Raw genomic sequence first — 17528 nt, 5'->3', positions numbered from 1 at the left:
CCCCTGGGGTTACTTGAAGGTAAGCCAAGGGGTACGTGAGATTAAAAAAAAAAAAATTCTAAAAATAGCAACAATTCTAAAATCTTTTATAAATATATTTATTGAATAATACTTCAACAAAATATGAATGTAAGTTCAAAAACTTTGAAAAAAAAATACAACAATGCAATATTCAGTTTTTACAGCTAGATTTTTTGTGGACATGTTCCATAAATATTGATGTTAAAGATTTTTTTGTGTGAAGAAATGTTTAGAATTAAGTTGATAAATCCAGATGGATCTCTATTATAATCCCCAAAGAGAGCACTTTAAGTTAACGATTACTTCTATGAGTAGAAATCTTTATTTTTAATTGAATCACTTGTATATTTTTCAACAAGTTTTTAGTTGTTTTTATATCTTTTTTTTTCTTTAAAAAGTTTAAGAAACATCACTACAAATGAGCAATATTTTGCACTGTTATACAATTTAATACATCAGAAACTGATGACATAGTGCTGTGTTTTACTTCATCTTTTTTTCAACCAAACATGCTTTGCTCTGATTAAGGGGTACTTGAATTAAAAAAATGTTCACAGGGGTTACATCACTGAAAAAAGGTTGAGAACCACTGCTGTAGAGGACAATCCATTTAACAGTATTTCTGGTGTAGCGCTGCATTTTGAATATTAAAAACACATCATAGTGCGATGCTGTCATTGTAACTGGTGCAAAAGTAAGTCAAGCAAAACGGAGCGTTAGTACGCTTTGTAGTAAAGTCTAGAATATCTGACGTCATGAAGGTGTGCCCTTATGCTGTGGCGCGGCGCCACACTGCCACATGTGGACATTTTCGGTACTACGTGACGTCGGCGTCGTGCGCGTCCAGACGCTGTCATGGTTAGGAGGAAACTCCTCCCAGCACAAGACACCGCGTTCTGTCGCCTCTTCAGCGCTATGGTCTCCTGGATCATCTCCAGACTTGTGGTGTAAGTCATTTAAAAAAAATATTTTCACTGAAACAACAATAATTGTGTGGTTTGAGTCTTGAGCGTCGTAATCGTCACGCAGCGGAGGGTATGTCGGATTTATGGTTGTTGTTGGTGTGTGAGGAGAATAAGAAACACTTCGAGATGACATGAAACACTCCACCAGGAATGCGACAGTGTCACAGTTATGATTATTTATAATGCCACGGTGATATTATGTGACACGCTATAGGAGCGGTCCTGTGTTTATGTCCCACATCGAGGAGAAAAAACAAAACAAAAGGGATGGGTCAGCCTTCTCGGGTTACAGCCCTTCATGTCATTATTAAGATCATTAAATATAGCAATGCAACGCCCCACTGCTAAAACAAAATAAGCTAACTAATATTGCCCTGTTTTATATTTAGTCTGGTGTGATTCAGCGCCATGACCACAGGCCTGCCCTAAAAAAATAAAGCAGTTCAATTTAGATGAGGACTAAAAATATAGGCCTATGTATCAAATATATATGTCATAACCACCCCCCTACTCCCCAAATAAAACAGGTGAAATGAGTGTTGTCTGCAAAGTGTTCTTGGCCGAAAAGGTGCAACAGCATGCGGGTTAGTAACTTGATCGGATCGCCCACACAGCTGTTGGCTATAGTGCTTCTCAGGCGGGAGGACGCAGGTGTCTTCACACGAATAGAACCGTGAAGGGACATGCATGCTTTATAACTTTGTCTCAGTGTGTAAGACACACGTTCTGGCTTCTTATTGGGGCCTGAACGTAACATACGCCTGGTGACTTTATTGTCATACAGGAATTGGCATTTATTCACACTGGGGTGTCCAAGGTGCGGCACAGGAGCCATTTTTGGAGCTTTTTTTGACACACATTGTTGAAGTCAAATTAATCAATAAAGGCACAATATATAGTGCCCTATATTTTTAATATAAATGTACTATCAAATTACATCCACATCCTTTTAAGTATTTGTCAATATATCTTAGAGCAGGGGTCTTCAATGTTTACCAGACCCAGACGGACACATGTCTTGTATAAAATTGTGTGTCCCAAAGGTACACTGTAAAAACAAATTCTGTAAAAAAACGGTCATCTACTGGCAGCTACGGCTGCCAAAGGAAAACCATAAAATTAAAGTGAAACACTGTAAACCAAATAATGATCAAAAACATTATATTTACAGAAATTTTCATGAAATGTTTTGCGGAAAAGGCCCTGCGATGAGGTGGCGACTTGTCCAGGGTGTACCCCGCCTTCTGCCCGATTGTAGCTGAGATAGGCGCCAGCGCCCCCCGCGACCCCGAAAGGGAATAAGCGGTAGAAAATGGATGGATGGATGTTTTGCGGAAAAATATCGTAATTTTACAGATTTTTACTAAATTATTAAGATCAACCACCTTTAATAAAGTGACGATGCAAACAATTCTGCAGAAAAATACCTTTATTCTACAGAGTTTTTCCAAATTATTACGATCAACCAACTTTAATGAAGTAACAATGCTGCCAGTTCCTCAGAAAAATACAGTTATTTTACAGATTTTTTCTGAATTGTAAAGATCAGGGGTTTCAAACTCATTTTAGCTGGGGGCCACTGAATGCAAAAACTATGTGAAAGTGGATTCACCTTCTTTGAATGGCTATCCCGCCCTGGCAACATACTTGCCAATCCTCCCGATTATAACGAGAGACATCTTGTGACTCTCGCGAAAGATTGTCCCGATATCGACCGGACAAGTATTTTAAGAGGGTGCCCTGACAGCAATGCCTCCATCGTTCTCGGCGACCTTTCGTCGCTTTCGCTTTTTCATCAAATAAGCAGCGTGCCGACTGAGAGGCATGTTGTGCAAGCCTTCGATAGACATACAATAATGACTTCAAGACATTTTTGATCAACAGCCATACAGGTCACACTGACGGTGGCTGTACAAACAAATTTAAGACTGTTACAAATATGCGCCACATTGTGAAGCCACATCAAACAAGAATGACAAACACATTTCGGGAGAAAATCTTCACCGTAACACAAAATAAACACAAAAGAACAAATTCCCAGAATTCCATGCAGCACTACTTTTCCGGGCTACATCACCCTACGTCACCGCCCCCTTCTGTGCGTTGGTTGAGGTGGGCGGGGTTTGGTGGTTGCGGGGGTGTAGCCCGGAAGAGTCATTCTTGTTTGATGTGGGGTCACAATGTGGCGCATATTTGTAACAGTGTTAAATTTCTTTGTACGGCCACCGTCAGTGTGACCTGTATGGCTGTTGATTAAGTATGTCTTGCAGTCACCAACGTGTCATATTACAGAGAGCATTGTTAAATTGTTAGTATGAGCATAAACCTTTCTATAACAGGCTACAAATATTTTTCAACTTGAATATAAAATACACATAAATATTAAAAAAAATAAGATTTTCCTTAAAATTACGTATAAAACTGTTGGATTGTTAGTATGGACATAGACTTTTATATAACAAGCTACATATTAAATGAAAGTTAATTACTGTAATTTTACATGAATTTTAAAGTAATTTGAGAAAACAGAAAATGATATGTATTAATAATTTGGTATTTTTCTGTAAAAAAAATAGAAATATACATAGTTTGTCCTTACTGGCATATTACTTAAAATAACAGGCGGTATGTTTATTTACAGATAATGTCATCAATTCTACAGTTTTATAACCTATTTAAAAAAAAATTGAAAAATTACAGTAGAAATTTAGAGTAAATTAACCATGAAAATAGAATTTTTTTTTACAGTGTACCGTGTTCACTTTCGGTTGCTGGTGTTATCTTTCTTCTGCTTGTGTTTTATTGTGTTACTCAAACACTTGTGATTAAGGGCTGTATAAATAAACTTTGATTAGGCAGCGCGGTGTCTGTCTATCTGTGTTGGCCCTGCGATGAGGTGGCGACTTGTCCAGGGTGTACCCCGCCCCCCGCCCGATTGTAGCTGAGATAGGCGCCAGCGCCCCCCGCGACCCCAAAAGGGATTAAGCGGTAGAAAATGGATGGATGGATAGGCAGCGCGGTGTGCCAAGGGTTAGTACGTGTGCCTCACAATACGAAGATCCTGGGTTCGATCCTGGGGTCTGGATTTTTCTTTGTGGAGTTTACATGTTCTCCCTGTGACTGCGTGGGTTCCCTCCGGTAGCCCGGCTTTCTCCCACCTCCAAAGACATGCACCTGAGGCCAAGTGTTGTCTGTCTATCTGTGTTCGCCCTGTGATGAAGCGGCGACTTGTTCATGGTGTACCCCGCCTTCCGCCCAAATGCAGCTGATATATGCTCCAGCATCTGACCTTGAAAAGGACAAGCAGTAGAAAATGGATGGATGGATGGATGATAAACATTAACTAAAACTAATGCTAGAAGATGGATACTTTTCAGTGTTATGCTTATTTTTACAATTATCTGTGTTTTTGTTGTGTTGATTGTTAGATTGTTGAAATTGTCCTGTTTATTCATTACAGTAGATTGTTTACAAAATCAGTGAATAAAAATAAATTAATACAGGATGACTTTAGGGGTGAAAGCCACAAGAGTATTTTAATGAGAATTTATACTCAAGTTTTTGGTTTTACTTGTTTTATACCATTCACTTTATTAAAGGCCTACTGAAATGAGATTTTCTTATTCAAACGGGGATAGCAGGTCCATTCTATGTATCTTTCTTGATCATTTCGCGATATTACCATATTTTTGCTGAAAGGATTTAGTAGAGAACATCGACGACAAAGTTCGCAACTTTTGGTGCTGATAAAAAAGCCTTGCCTGTACCGGAAGTAGCAGACGATACGCGCGTGATGTCACGGGTTGTGGAGCTCCTCACATCTGAACATTGTTTACAATCATGGCCACCAGCAGCGAGAGCGATTCGGACCGAGAAAGCGACAATTTTCCCCATTATTTTCAGCGAGGATGAAAGATTCGTGGATGAGGAAAGTGAGAGTGAAGGACTATAAAAAAAAAAGAAAAAAAAAGACTATATAGTGGGAGCGATTCAGATGTTATTGGACACATTTACTAAGATAATTCTGAAAAATCCCTTATCTGCTTATGGTGTTACTAGTGTTTTAGTGAGATTATATGGTCGTACCTGTACAACATGAAGGTCGGCCCCGCACCTTTCTTCAGCACCAGTCGACGGGTGGTGGCGATGCCTAGCTCTGCCCTTCGCAAGGGACCCTCTTCGGAACACGATCTTTCGAAATGATCGCTGCATAATACTCTGTACTTTGTGTGTGTGGTCCAATCCAACAGTGTTCGCTTGACCGCTCTGTTCCATAGTAAATCTTCACCGTCATCTTTCGGGAATGTAAACGATGAAACACCGGCTGTGCTTGTGTTGCTGAAGGCGGCCGCAATACACCGCTTCCCACCTACAGCTTTCTTCCTTGAGGTCTCCATTATTAATTGAACAAATTGCAAAAGATTCAGCAACACAGAGTCCAGAATACTGTGTAATTATACGATGAAAACGGACGACTTATAGCTGGGAACGGTGCTGGAACAAAATGTCCTCTACAATGCGTGACGTCACGCGTTAACATACCGCGACGTTTCAGCAGGATACTTCAGCGCGAAATTTTAAATTGCAATTTTTTGGCATGTGTTGCAATGTTAAGATTTCATCATTGATTTATAAACTATCAGACTGCGTGGTCGGTAGTAGTGGGTTTCAGTAGGCCTTTAAACTAACATCCATTCATTTTCTACCGCTTATTCCCCTTGGGGTCGCGGGGGGTGCTGGTGCCTATCTCAGCTACAATCGGGCGGTAGTACACCCTGGACAAGTCGCCACCTCATCCCAGATTAAACTAAGAGTTTTGTGTAATAAAAGGGTATTAAGTCAATGAACTGGGAAATATTGTGAACATGTGTTTTCCTAAAACCCATGACCTATATATTTTAGTCTGATTCTAATGTAGTCATGATCAACAAATTGAAGGAAAAAACAATCAATTATCAATATTGGCAACGCCGTATCACACACTCCTAAAGTAGTGACACATAAGCATAACATTTTTTTGCATCCTAATATTAATGTTTTCTTTCAGACTGGTATTTGGTACACTATATCCTGCCTACTCATCCTATAAAGCTGTGAAGTCAAAAGATGTGAGAGAATATGTGAGTACACTACATTTGTATTTCATACTTAGTGTATAGTTTTGTTGGCAAGTTTAACACTGGAATGCTAATAATTTTAGGCAATTTTTCATCTGTCTGTCTATTAAGAATGAAAAATATCTATAATGCAATGTATAATTTAATTATCTCTGTCGGAACTGTATTGAACAATACTGTTACAGGATGAGACAATCGCTCAATTTTGATGTCATGATCATTGGAAAGCTAATTTGATGATATTGTATTTTGAGTTACTCTACCACACTATTCCATACACCGATTTCAGTGTTTCCCACGCAGTGGTACCTCAACTTAAGAGTGTATTGAGATAAGAGTTGTCTCTCGGCTCATTGTTATGCCTAAAGTTACAAACACTGCGCCATTAATCGGTGCAGCGAATGCCACAGTGAACCCCAAAACAACTTGTTTTACTTGCTAACTTACTCAGTGGCCTAGTGGTTAAAGTGTCCGCCCTGAGATTGGTATGTTGTGTGTTCAAGCCCCGTCATATCAAAGACTATAACAATGAGACCCATTACCTCCCTGTTTGGCACTCAGAATCAAAGGTTGGGATTGGGGGTTGAATGACGAAAAAATGATTCCCGGATGCGGCCACCGCTGCTGCCCACTGCTCCCCTCACCTCCCAGTGGAGAACAAGGGAATGGGTCAAATGCAGAGGACAAATTTCACCACACCAAGTGTGTGTGTGACAGTCATTGGTACTTTAACTTTTTGACTTAACATTAGTTTATAGCCAGAGACGGAAATAACTTGGTTTTCCAACCATGGAAAGAAACAAAGTGAGTATAGGACAGTGCTAAGAAGAAATGGATGATATTAATTGAAATTAAGATATAATTGATCAAACATGACAGTTTTTTGCCAACTTGGTGAAGCAGTTTGATCATAGCAGTGCTAGTCTGAACTATACTGAGGCAGAATGAGTCATACGACAGCCAAGAATGCTAAAATAATATCTAAATGGTCAACATTTATCCATGAAACTATGGAAAAGTTGCTGATGGTGTGTTTGACGCAACTGGAAGAAGATACCATAGAAGTCGACTCCAAGATAAATGTTGTGCATTATTATCACTGTACTTCATAAAACTACTGTAGTTTTTTGTTGTATGTAGTATGTATATACATTGTTTTGTTTTTATACAATATTTATATTCAAATTGTGTTTTTCTTTTTTAAAAGACATGTTAAAGTTGTATTGGGGATAAGCACCATTACATTGATTTCAATTTCAAACTAAGATACAAGTGTTTTCAGTTAAGAGCTCTGTCACAGACCCAAATAAGTTTGTAGGTTGAAGAGGGGGGGCACAGGTTCGATGGCCACAAATGAAGCTTTGGCTGTCCAGGGTCGGGACCCGGGCTGGACCACTCTTCTGTGCATCGGTTGGGGACACTTACACACTTGATCATGGACTAGACTCTCACTATTATGTTAGATCCACTATGGACTAGACTCTCACAGTATTATGCTAGATCCACTCGACGTCCATTGCACCGGTTGCCCGGGGGGGCGGGGGGGTCCCACAATAGCGGTCCCCTCCAAGGTTTCTCATTATTATCCCATTGGGTTGAGTTTTTCCTTGCCCTGATGTGGGATTTGAGCCGAGGATGTCGTTGTGGCTTGTGAGGCCCTTTGAGACACTCGAGATTTAGAGCTATGTAAGTAAACATTGATTGATTGAACTACAGCTGTATATTCATTTGTTTGTGGCGCTCTTAGTGTTACGGCTCAGACCCTTGCCTACGGCGTTCATCCGTCTGTGCGCTCCAATGAGCGCACCTCAGGACACGCTCAGGGACCCGCCATGCGCGTCTCTGCCCTGCAGCGGCCGCCAGCTGTAATCATTCACCGACAATCACCACACCTGCCCGTAATGAAGGACCTGCCTTCATAAGCCTGCACAACTTGGCATGCCGGAGTATAGCCTTCCGTACCTTCCCTGTGGTCATCCCCGAGTCACGCTGTGTGTCGTGTGCTTCCGGATCTTCCCTGTCTTCCTCGTGCTTCCTGGTTTTTGACTCCTCGCTCGCCCCGGACAACGACGACTCGCTCCTGCCTCTCGAACCCGCTTCCGCCCCTGGACTACCCTGCCTGTCTTGCCCTTTTCGGAATGCACCGCCTCTCTCAACACGCATCTCCAACACTTACGGTAAAATCCCTCCGGTTAAATCCTGCACATAGCCTTACACCATACACACTCTTCAATCTCGTTCACACTCCATTTCCCTAGTTATATCATTGTATTATTATATATATATATATATATATATATATATATATATATATATATATATATATATATATATATATATATATATATATATATATATATGATCTATATATATATATGAAATAAATCTTTGGACATTACTGCCACCTTGTGTCAGTCTGCCGTCATCTCCCCCTGTTTACACCTTAACACTTAGTCGCGAATACGTTTGGACCACCACAAGTGGATATGGCACTGTTAAAACATAATTCAGCTTCTTAACACAGCTCATACACACTTGGTCTGCTGTAGAATATGAAGATGCAGCAAGAGAGATTAGTGTTGTAAGCTCTAAACATAAAAGACTGGAGCGAAACACAAAAAGTGTTTCTGGCATAAAGAATCTCTGAAGTCTTGCATTTACTCTGAAATCAAACACAAGCTGTCATGAAAAGTATGTGCTGTGGGAGCGCAGATCTAGATATTCAGGACACCTCCACAAGCCTGGGGAGTTTGCATTGCCATTGCCGTGAAAGGCGAGATGTGAAAACAAGCAGAGCACCTCCACATGTGTGCAGACTAGCTTATGACTAGCGGGAGTCATGACTATAGCGATAGTCCTTCTATTATTGTTCAGTTACACTTTGCCCTCCTGGGGAAATAAATTAAAACAGGTTTGTTTATATTTTTATGGCACATTAAAGAGCAAAAATTATCAAAAAGGGACTAGGGAATGGGAAAATAGAAAAAAATGCAAAGTTTAAATGCTGATATTACAAAACCCAAAACCAGTGAAGTTGGCACGTTGTGTAAATCGTAAATAAAGACAGAATACAATGATTTGCAAATAATTTTCAACCTATATTCAATTGAATGGACTGCAAAGACAACATACTACAGACCTTCGATCCCTCAGGTGGTACTGCATCAAAAAGCGACATCAGTGTGTTAAGGATATCACCACATGGGATCAGGAACACTTGAGAAAACAACTGTCAGTAACTACAGTTGGTCGCTACATCTGTAAGTGCAAGTTAAAACTCTACTATGCAAAGCAAAACCCATTTATTAACTAACACCCAGAAACATCGCCGGAGAAACTGATGCCAAGTGAAAAAAATATTCTGCCAACTCCACATTTGAAATTGTTTTTGGAAACTTTGGACGTTGTGTGCTCTGGAACAAAAAGGAAAAGAACCATTTGAATGGTAATAGGCGCAAAGTTCAAAAGCCAGCATCTGTGATGGTATGGGAATGTATTATTGCCTAAGGTATGTGTACTGTAAAGGCACCAATAATGCTGAAAATTTACAGTACATACAGGTTTTGGAGCAACATATGTTGCCATCCAAGCAAGACAATGCCAAGCCACGTGTTACAACAGCGTGGCTTCATAGTAAAAGAGTGCGGGTACTAGACTGACCTGCCTATAGTCCAGAGCTGTCTCCCATTGAAAATGCGTGGCGCAATATGAAGCCTAAAATACCATAACGGAGACCCTGGACTGTTGAACAACTTCAGCTGTAAATCAAGAAAAAATTGGAAATAATTCCATGTGAAAAACTTTTAAAAATTGGTCTCGTTTCCGAAACATTTACCGAGTGTTGTTAAAAGGAAAGGCTATGTAACACAGCGGTAAAAATGCCCCTGTGCCAACTTTTTTTTAAATGTGTTTTTGCCATTCTAAATTAATGATTATTTGCAAAAAAAAAGTAGTTTCTAAGTTTGAACATTAAAGGCCTACTGAAATGAGATTTTCTTATTCAAACGGGGATAGCAGGTCCATTCTATGTGTCATATTTGATCATTTCGCGATATTGCCATATTTTTGCTGAAAGGAATTAGTAGAGAACATCAACGATAAAGTTCACAACTTTTGGTTGCTAATAAAAAAGCTTTGCCTGTATCGGAAGTAGCAGACGATGTGCGCGTAACGTCACCGGTGAGAGGGCCCCTCACATCCTCACATTGTTTATAATGTGAGCAATTCGGACCGAGAAAGCGACGATTTCCCCATTCATTTGAGCGAGGATGAAAGATTTGTGGATGAGGAAAGTTAGAGTGAAGCACTAAAAAGATTTGTGGATGAGGAAAGTTAGAGTGAAGCACTAAAAAAAAAAAAGAAAGAAAAGGCGACGGCTCCATGCGGCGGCAGTGGGAGCGTTTCAGATGTAATTAGACACATTTACTAGGATAATTCTGGAAAATCCCTTTTCTGCTTATTGTGTTAATAGTATTTTAGTGATATTATGAAGTCATACCTGAAAGTCAGATGACTGCGGTGAACGCCAGTGTCTCTGAGAGAAGCCGATGTGCCAAGATCACAGCTGCCTTTTGAGCTGCAGGATGAGGTCAGGTAATCCTCTCAAGTCTCCGGTAAGAGCTGACTTAATATCACAATTTTCCCATCCAAAAACTTTCTGATTGACGTAGAGAAACATGTTCGCTTGACCGCTCTGTGTTAAACCTTAACAACAAACAAAGAAACACCGGCTGTCTTTCGGTTGCTAAAGGCAGCTGCAATCCACCGCTTTCCCCCAACAGCGTTCTTATTTGACGTCTCCAATATTAATTGAACAAATTGCAAAAGATTCAGCAACACAGATGTCCAAAATACTGTGTAATTGCGCGATAAAAAGAGACGACTTTTAGCCGTAAGTGCTGCTGGGCTAATATGTCCACTCCAACCAATAACGTCACAAACACGCGTCATCTTTCCGCGACGTTTTCAACAGGAAACTCCGCAGGAAATTTAAAATTGTAATTTAGTAAACTAAACCGGCCGTATTGGCATGTGTTGCAATGCTAAGATTTCATCATTGATATATAAACTATCAGACTGCGTGGTCCGTAGCAGTGGGTTTCAGTAGGCCTTTAAATAACTTAGCCTTTGCAGTGCATTCAATTGAATATAAGTTGAAAAGGATTTGCAAATCATTGTATTCTGTTTTTATTTACGAATTACACAACGTGCCAACTTCACTGGTTTTGGGTTTTGTAATAACACAAATATGTGCTGTTAAATGTATGTAGAAGATTATTTTTTAGACTTTTTTTGTATGTACATGCGTCATGGCCAATAACACTATTAGACGATTACTATTTCTGGACCACGGCTCGATTTTTTCGTGGGCCTGTGGTACATTATAGAAATAAAATAAACAGGAAAAATCCATCAAAAATAGGGCAAGAGGCAAAACGTAAAAAGAAAAAAACTGGAAGTGTGAGGATGGTGCATAGCGGCTGTTGGCGTGATCACTGGATGCAGAGAAGGCAAGTGATGTGCAGACAGAAGTTCATGTAATTAGGCACCAGGCAGAAGTAAAGTAATACAGGTTGAACAGGATTACTGTGGCGTTATCTAGATAATGAACCGGCACTGAAGGAGGGACCAAAGTGGAACTAAATAGAAATAATTAATTGTGAGGAACAGGTGTGCTGACAGGACAAAAACAGAAAGTAAAGGTGCTGCAAAACACAGAGACTAAACACGAAATGCTGTCAAAACTAGAGCACCAGGACAGAAAATGATGCAATAAAAAGCAACAAAGTCCAAAATGTCATGTAGAACAGTGACAGGAATGCTAATAACTAATAATAACACAAAGATTTGTCTTTAAATAGACAGTATGCATACATTTTTAAGCCTTTTTAAATATATCCTTTGTATTCACATACTTCAAAGTCAATTATACAAATAGACGAAGACGCCAGTTCAACCCCTCACAATAATACCAATATTTGCATCAGTATCTGTAAAACCATTATCAAGTATCGATACTGTCAGTGTCCAATGTTAAAGTACGTGCACTTACACACTTGATCATGACTCTCACAATTGTAATTCTCACAATTTTGTTTTGATGAAGAGTTACAACACAATTAATTTGAACACTATTGTAAGATGGTTAAAAATAAATTATATCATAGAGCGTGATCATTGTGTGACAATAATAATAATGGATTATATTTATATAGCGCTTTTTTAGACACACATAGACTGTATTGTGACATCATTCATCATTTATATTGAACACTAATATGAACGCAAGACTTTTGTTTTTACTACCATATATTCATGAGTTAAACTCAAAGATCTAACAATTTTACTATATTCACAAAATACCTATTCCTCTCAAATCTGTCTAATTCTGTTAGTGAGCATGGTCGTAACTACCATTGCGGACACTGAGGTCATTTCCTCTGTATTTTTTAAGTGACAAAAAGAAGATATGACTGACGCAAAATGTACTTTGTATAGAACATTGAGCACGCTGTACTTTACCACGCCTGCACAGTACTGTGCGATCATCTTCTCACAATATACGATCTTTGGTCATTCACTGCCGGCTGAAACTCCAGCAACGTAACACAAGGACATCCACTTTTACTATAAACATCATCCGATCCGAAATGTGCTGTCAACATGACATTAACATTAAATTATACTGACATAACCAATGTCGGTTTCATCTGAAAAAAATTGATGTGAAACGCTGTCAGGGAAAATACCGTTGTCATGTCAGCCAGGTTCTGTTCTCAGAGATCACGCCCACTCGCCCTAAACTTAGATGCGCTTAGGTCTTTGCGATCCGTGGGGGGCCCCATTTTGCATAGAGAAGCACAGCACGTGTCAAATGTGAATTATTGAATGACATTGAATCACATAAAATTTTACCCCAAACGTATTCCTGGCCACGTCATACTCGCACTGATATTAATATGAACACATATTTCCCTTCCAAACTTCTGGCAGCTTTTGTGGCGCATGTCATTAAATCTCAGTTGCTAATCTTGAGGTCGTGGGTTCAATCCCCGGTCATAGTTAAAATTATGGAAAGGTAGGGCTGGAGGGGACAGAGCGCTTTCCGCTACCGGTTTGATCTGGGACACATGTACCACAGAATGTCTCTTGACTGAGGGTGGGAGAGCCAGCTTGACAGATACGGGGTTAATAATAGAGACGATGGGAAATGGACCTACATAGCGTGGAGTTAATTTTTTAGACGGTACCTGGAGATTAAGGTCCTTAGCTAGTAACAGAATTTGCTGTCCCGGCCGATAGGATGGAGCCTGGACGCGATGACGGTTTGCGTTGCGGCACATATTCTCCGAACCCCTCTCCAAGGCTGCTCGAGCGGCTCTCCACACCCTCTGGCACTTCTTGCCTTAGTCTAGGGCACAGCTATCTCCTGTTGTTGTTGAGGAAACAAGGGGGGGTTGATAGCCCAATGATCATTCAAATGGTGACATAGAGCCGCGCTCTTCAAGGAGTTGTATGAATACTCCACCCTAGAAAATAACTTTCTCCAGGATGTGGGTTGTTTGCTGACGACGCAGCGTAGCATGGTCTACAGGCTCTGGTTCGCCCTCTCTGCCTGCCCATTGCTCTGGGGGTGGTATCCCGAAGTGAGACTGACCGAGGCCCCAATCCCCTTTAAAAAGGGTCTCCAGACTTGTGACGAAAACTGGGGCCCCTGGTCAGAGACGATGTCCACCGAGATACCATGCAGTTTGATGACGTGCAGAGTGAGAAGGTCAGCCATCTCCGAAGCAGAAGGTAGCTTGCAAAGTGAGATGAAGTGGGCTGCCTTGGAGAAATGATCCACAATGGTCAAAATGGTAGTGTTACCTTTGGATGCTGGGAATCCCGTGATGAAGTCCAGAGCGATGTGTGACCAAGGGCGGGCAGGGATGGGAAGCGGGTGAAGGAGACCAGCTGGAGATCTGTGTGAGTTCTTACTGTGGGCACAAGTAGAGTAGGCTGCGATGAACTCACATGTATCTTTGGCCATGGATGGCCACCAGAAGCGTCTTTGCAGAAGTGACAGGGATCGCTGAAAGCCTGGATGGCACGAGAACAGACTCGAATGGCCCCAATCAAGGACTCTGGATCGCAGTTCCCGATGGACAATTAGTCTGTTGGATGGTCAACCCCCAGATCCTGGATTGGAGCGTAGCGCAGATTTGAGAAGTTCCTCGACTTTCCAGGAAACCATCCCCACGATACGAGAGGGAGGAAGAATGGGAACGTCCAACGACGGCCCGGAAGGTTCCTCCATAAAAAGTCTGGAGAGAGCGTCCGCCTTAGCGTTCTTAGACCCGGGTCTGAAAGACAGCAAGTAATCAAATCGGGAAAAAAATTGTTGCTATCTTGACTGTCGATTGTTCAGCCACCTGGCATAGCGGATGTGGAGGAGATTGCTGTGGTCGGTCAGGATTTGGAACTGGTGTCGGGCTCCCTCAAGCCAATGTCTCCATTCGGCAAGAGCCTCATGGACCGCCAACAACTCCCTATTCCCAGCGTCGTAGTTCCACTCTGCCAGGGACATTCGTCTGGAAAGAAGGTACAAGGGTGAGTCAGGTTATCAATTTTTGAGCGTTGGGAAAGAATAGCACCAATCCCAGAGTCGGAAGAGTCCACCTCCACAAGAAAAGCAACGTCCAGGTCAGGGTGGACAAGGACAGGGGCGGAGACGAAGCTCCCCTTCAGGTCCTCAAAGGCGTTGTTGGCTTTATGAGACCAAACAAATGGGCTCTTCGGAGAGGTGAGGGCATGGAGTGGTCCGGCTGGAGTCCCGGATGAAGCATCTGTAGAACCCAACAAAGCCGACAAACCGCCGCAACTCGATTCTGGAGGATGGCTGAGGCCACCCTATCACTGCCTCCACTTTCCTGGGGTCGGTTCTGATGTGTCCCCTCTCGACCACAAAACCTAAAAACTCTACAGAAGAGGTATGGAAACTGCACTCCTTGGCTTTAACAAACAGGCGGTTCTCCAGGAGTCTCTGGAGAACGAGTCGAACATATTGTTGGTGGTCTGACACATTACGAGAAAAAATCAAATTATCATCCAGGTAAACTACGACGAACTGGTCCAGGTTGTCCGGCAGAATGTCATTTACGAGGGCCTGAAAAACAGCCGGAGCGTTAGTTAGTCCAAAGGGCATGACCCGGTATTCGAAGTGCCCCAAATGGGTGTTAAACGCCGTCTTCTATTCGTCTCCCTCCCTAACCCGCACAAGGTTATAGGCGTTGCGGGGAGCCAACTTGGTAAAGATGGTTGCTGGGGCCAACGGTTCAAAAGATGAGTTAAGAAGAGGCAGGGGTTACTTGTTTTTAATGGTGATGTTGAGATGGCGGTAGTCAATGCAGGGCCTGAGTGAACCGTCCTTTTTGGTCACGAAGAAAAATCCAGCAGCCACTGGTGATTTGGACGGTGTTATGATTCCTGAGCTCAGACCCTCCGTGATGTATGCCTTCATTGCCTCTTTCACCGGGAGGGACAAGTTGTAAAGACGTCTGGCAGGTAACTTAGCTTCCGGGAGTAGCTCGCTGGCACAGTCGTAGGGTCTATGAGGTGGTAGACCCTATGCCCGCTCCTTGTTGAAGACCTCTGCCAGGTCATGGTAGCATGCTGGTACTAGAGACAGGTCAGTTTGAGGGGCACTGGTACTGGGATGGTGGAACGGAGGGGAAGCTGACCTGAGGCAGTTAGCGTGGCAAGGTGTACTCTACGCCAAGATGGAGCCAAGACCTACCCAGGACCAGTGGGGCGACAGGTGATTCCAAAACCCCAAAACTGATGGTCTCGATGTGGTTCCCTGAAATGGTCATGGAAATGGACTCCGTGCGATATTTGATGGGTCCCAAAGGTCGCCCATCCAGGGCTTGGGCAGGAAGAGTCTTGTCCAAGTGGACCAAAGGAACGCCCATCTGCCGGGCGAATTCGAAGTCCATCAGACTCTCGTCGGCGCCTGAGTCCAAATAAACTACCACTTGGATGGTCCTGGAGCCCCATGCTAGTGTAGCGGGTAATAGGAAGTCTGGGTTCTCCTCATCTTGGGGGTAAGACGTATGGCTCACCAGGATCCCCTCAGCTGGTGAGCCGGGTCTTTTGGTTTCGCCGGACAATAGTGGAGGATATGTCCGGCTCGACCACAGTAGAGACAGAGGCGCTGCCTGTACCTCCTCTCCCTCTTCTCAACGGTCAGCCGAGTCCCTCCCAGCTGCATAGGTTCCGGAGTAGTCATCATGGTGGGTGGAGGCTGGAGTGGAGCGGCTGGGGGCTCATAGGTGGGTAGGAGTTGAGCCGTGGAACTGATCTTCGCGGCTCCCTGAGCGCGCTCAGCCGCCCGTTCAGACAGTCTCTGGTCAAACATGAGTGCAGGTTCGATGAGACCCCTGCAGGATGTGGGTCTGTCCCTCAGTAGTCCATTCTTAATTTCCTCGGAGAGCCCCCAACGTAACGCACTCTGGAGCGCCCGGTAATTCCAGCCGCTGTCCGCCACCGGGGTCCGGAACTCCATGGTGTAGGCCGCCACAGAGCGAAGTCCCTGCTCGATGGAGTGAAGACGTCCTGTGGCGTCCCTCCCATCCTTGGGGTGGTCGAATACGGATATGAATACGTAGTTCGAGCTCAATCCCACGGCCCTGTCCACGGAGGCCGTAGCCCACTTTAGAGCAGGTCCAGTGAGCAGGGCGAAAATGAAGGCGATCTTAGCCCCAACAGAGGAATAGCGTGAGGGCTGGTGTTGAAAAATAAGATCGCACTGCACAAGAAATCCCCTGCACAGTTTATAATCCCCCCCCGCATCTTGCTTTGCCATACCTGTGAGGTGGAATGCATTATTTTAGGTAAAAGAGGACATGCTCACTAACACAGATTTATACAGATTTGTGAACAATACTTCAGAGGAATTTGTGTATGTAGTAAAAGTTTTAGGTCTTTGCTTTCAACTCGTGAAAAATTGAAGCAAAAACAACAGTCTTGTGTTTTGTTCAGTATATGTGTAAATGTTTCCTAACTGTTTTTTTTTATAGGTGAAATGGATGATGTACTGGATTATATTTGCCCTATATACGGCTGTGGAAGTGTTCACGGATATGTTTCTTTGTTGGTAAGTATGGTCTTTTGGCGTATAAATAAAAATACATTTTCTACCATGGTCATCTTTTACCACAGTCATGTTTTATTGAACACTCAACATTTATATTGGTGTGTTGCCAGGTATCTGGACAATAATGTGTTAACTTATTTTAAATGGACAGTACATCTATTTGGGGTGTCACGATCCATTATTGATATCGGACCGATGTCAGCAAAAAAACAAGTATCGCCTAATATCGGCGTGCATCTGAAGTGTCCAATGTAAGATCCGATACAAGCAGTCCTGCAGCGTGTTTAC

At 42.5% G+C, this 17528-nt stretch overlaps 1 protein-coding gene across 2 annotated transcripts in view; it reads left to right on the top strand.

Annotated features, from left to right (window-relative positions):
* Positions 1–827: 827 nt before the first annotated feature.
* The window catches only part of reep1 (receptor accessory protein 1), a 45739-nt gene continuing 29038 nt past the window's right edge, over positions 828–17528 (top strand). For both annotated transcript variants that reach the window (XM_061895184.1, XM_061895183.1), the window contains exons 1-3: positions 828–968; positions 6034–6106; positions 17164–17240. In XM_061895184.1, coding sequence (XP_061751168.1) covers positions 877–968; positions 6034–6106; positions 17164–17240 — 242 coding nt within the window. In that variant the 5' untranslated portion in view covers positions 828–876. The remainder of the gene's footprint in view (positions 969–6033; positions 6107–17163; positions 17241–17528) is intronic.

This window comes from Nerophis ophidion, linkage group LG03, assembly GCF_033978795.1.
Source record: "Nerophis ophidion isolate RoL-2023_Sa linkage group LG03, RoL_Noph_v1.0, whole genome shotgun sequence".
In the NCBI taxonomy this organism is placed as follows: Eukaryota; Metazoa; Chordata; class Actinopteri; order Syngnathiformes; family Syngnathidae; genus Nerophis; species Nerophis ophidion.
This window is presented reverse-complemented; position numbering and strand designations above follow the sequence as displayed.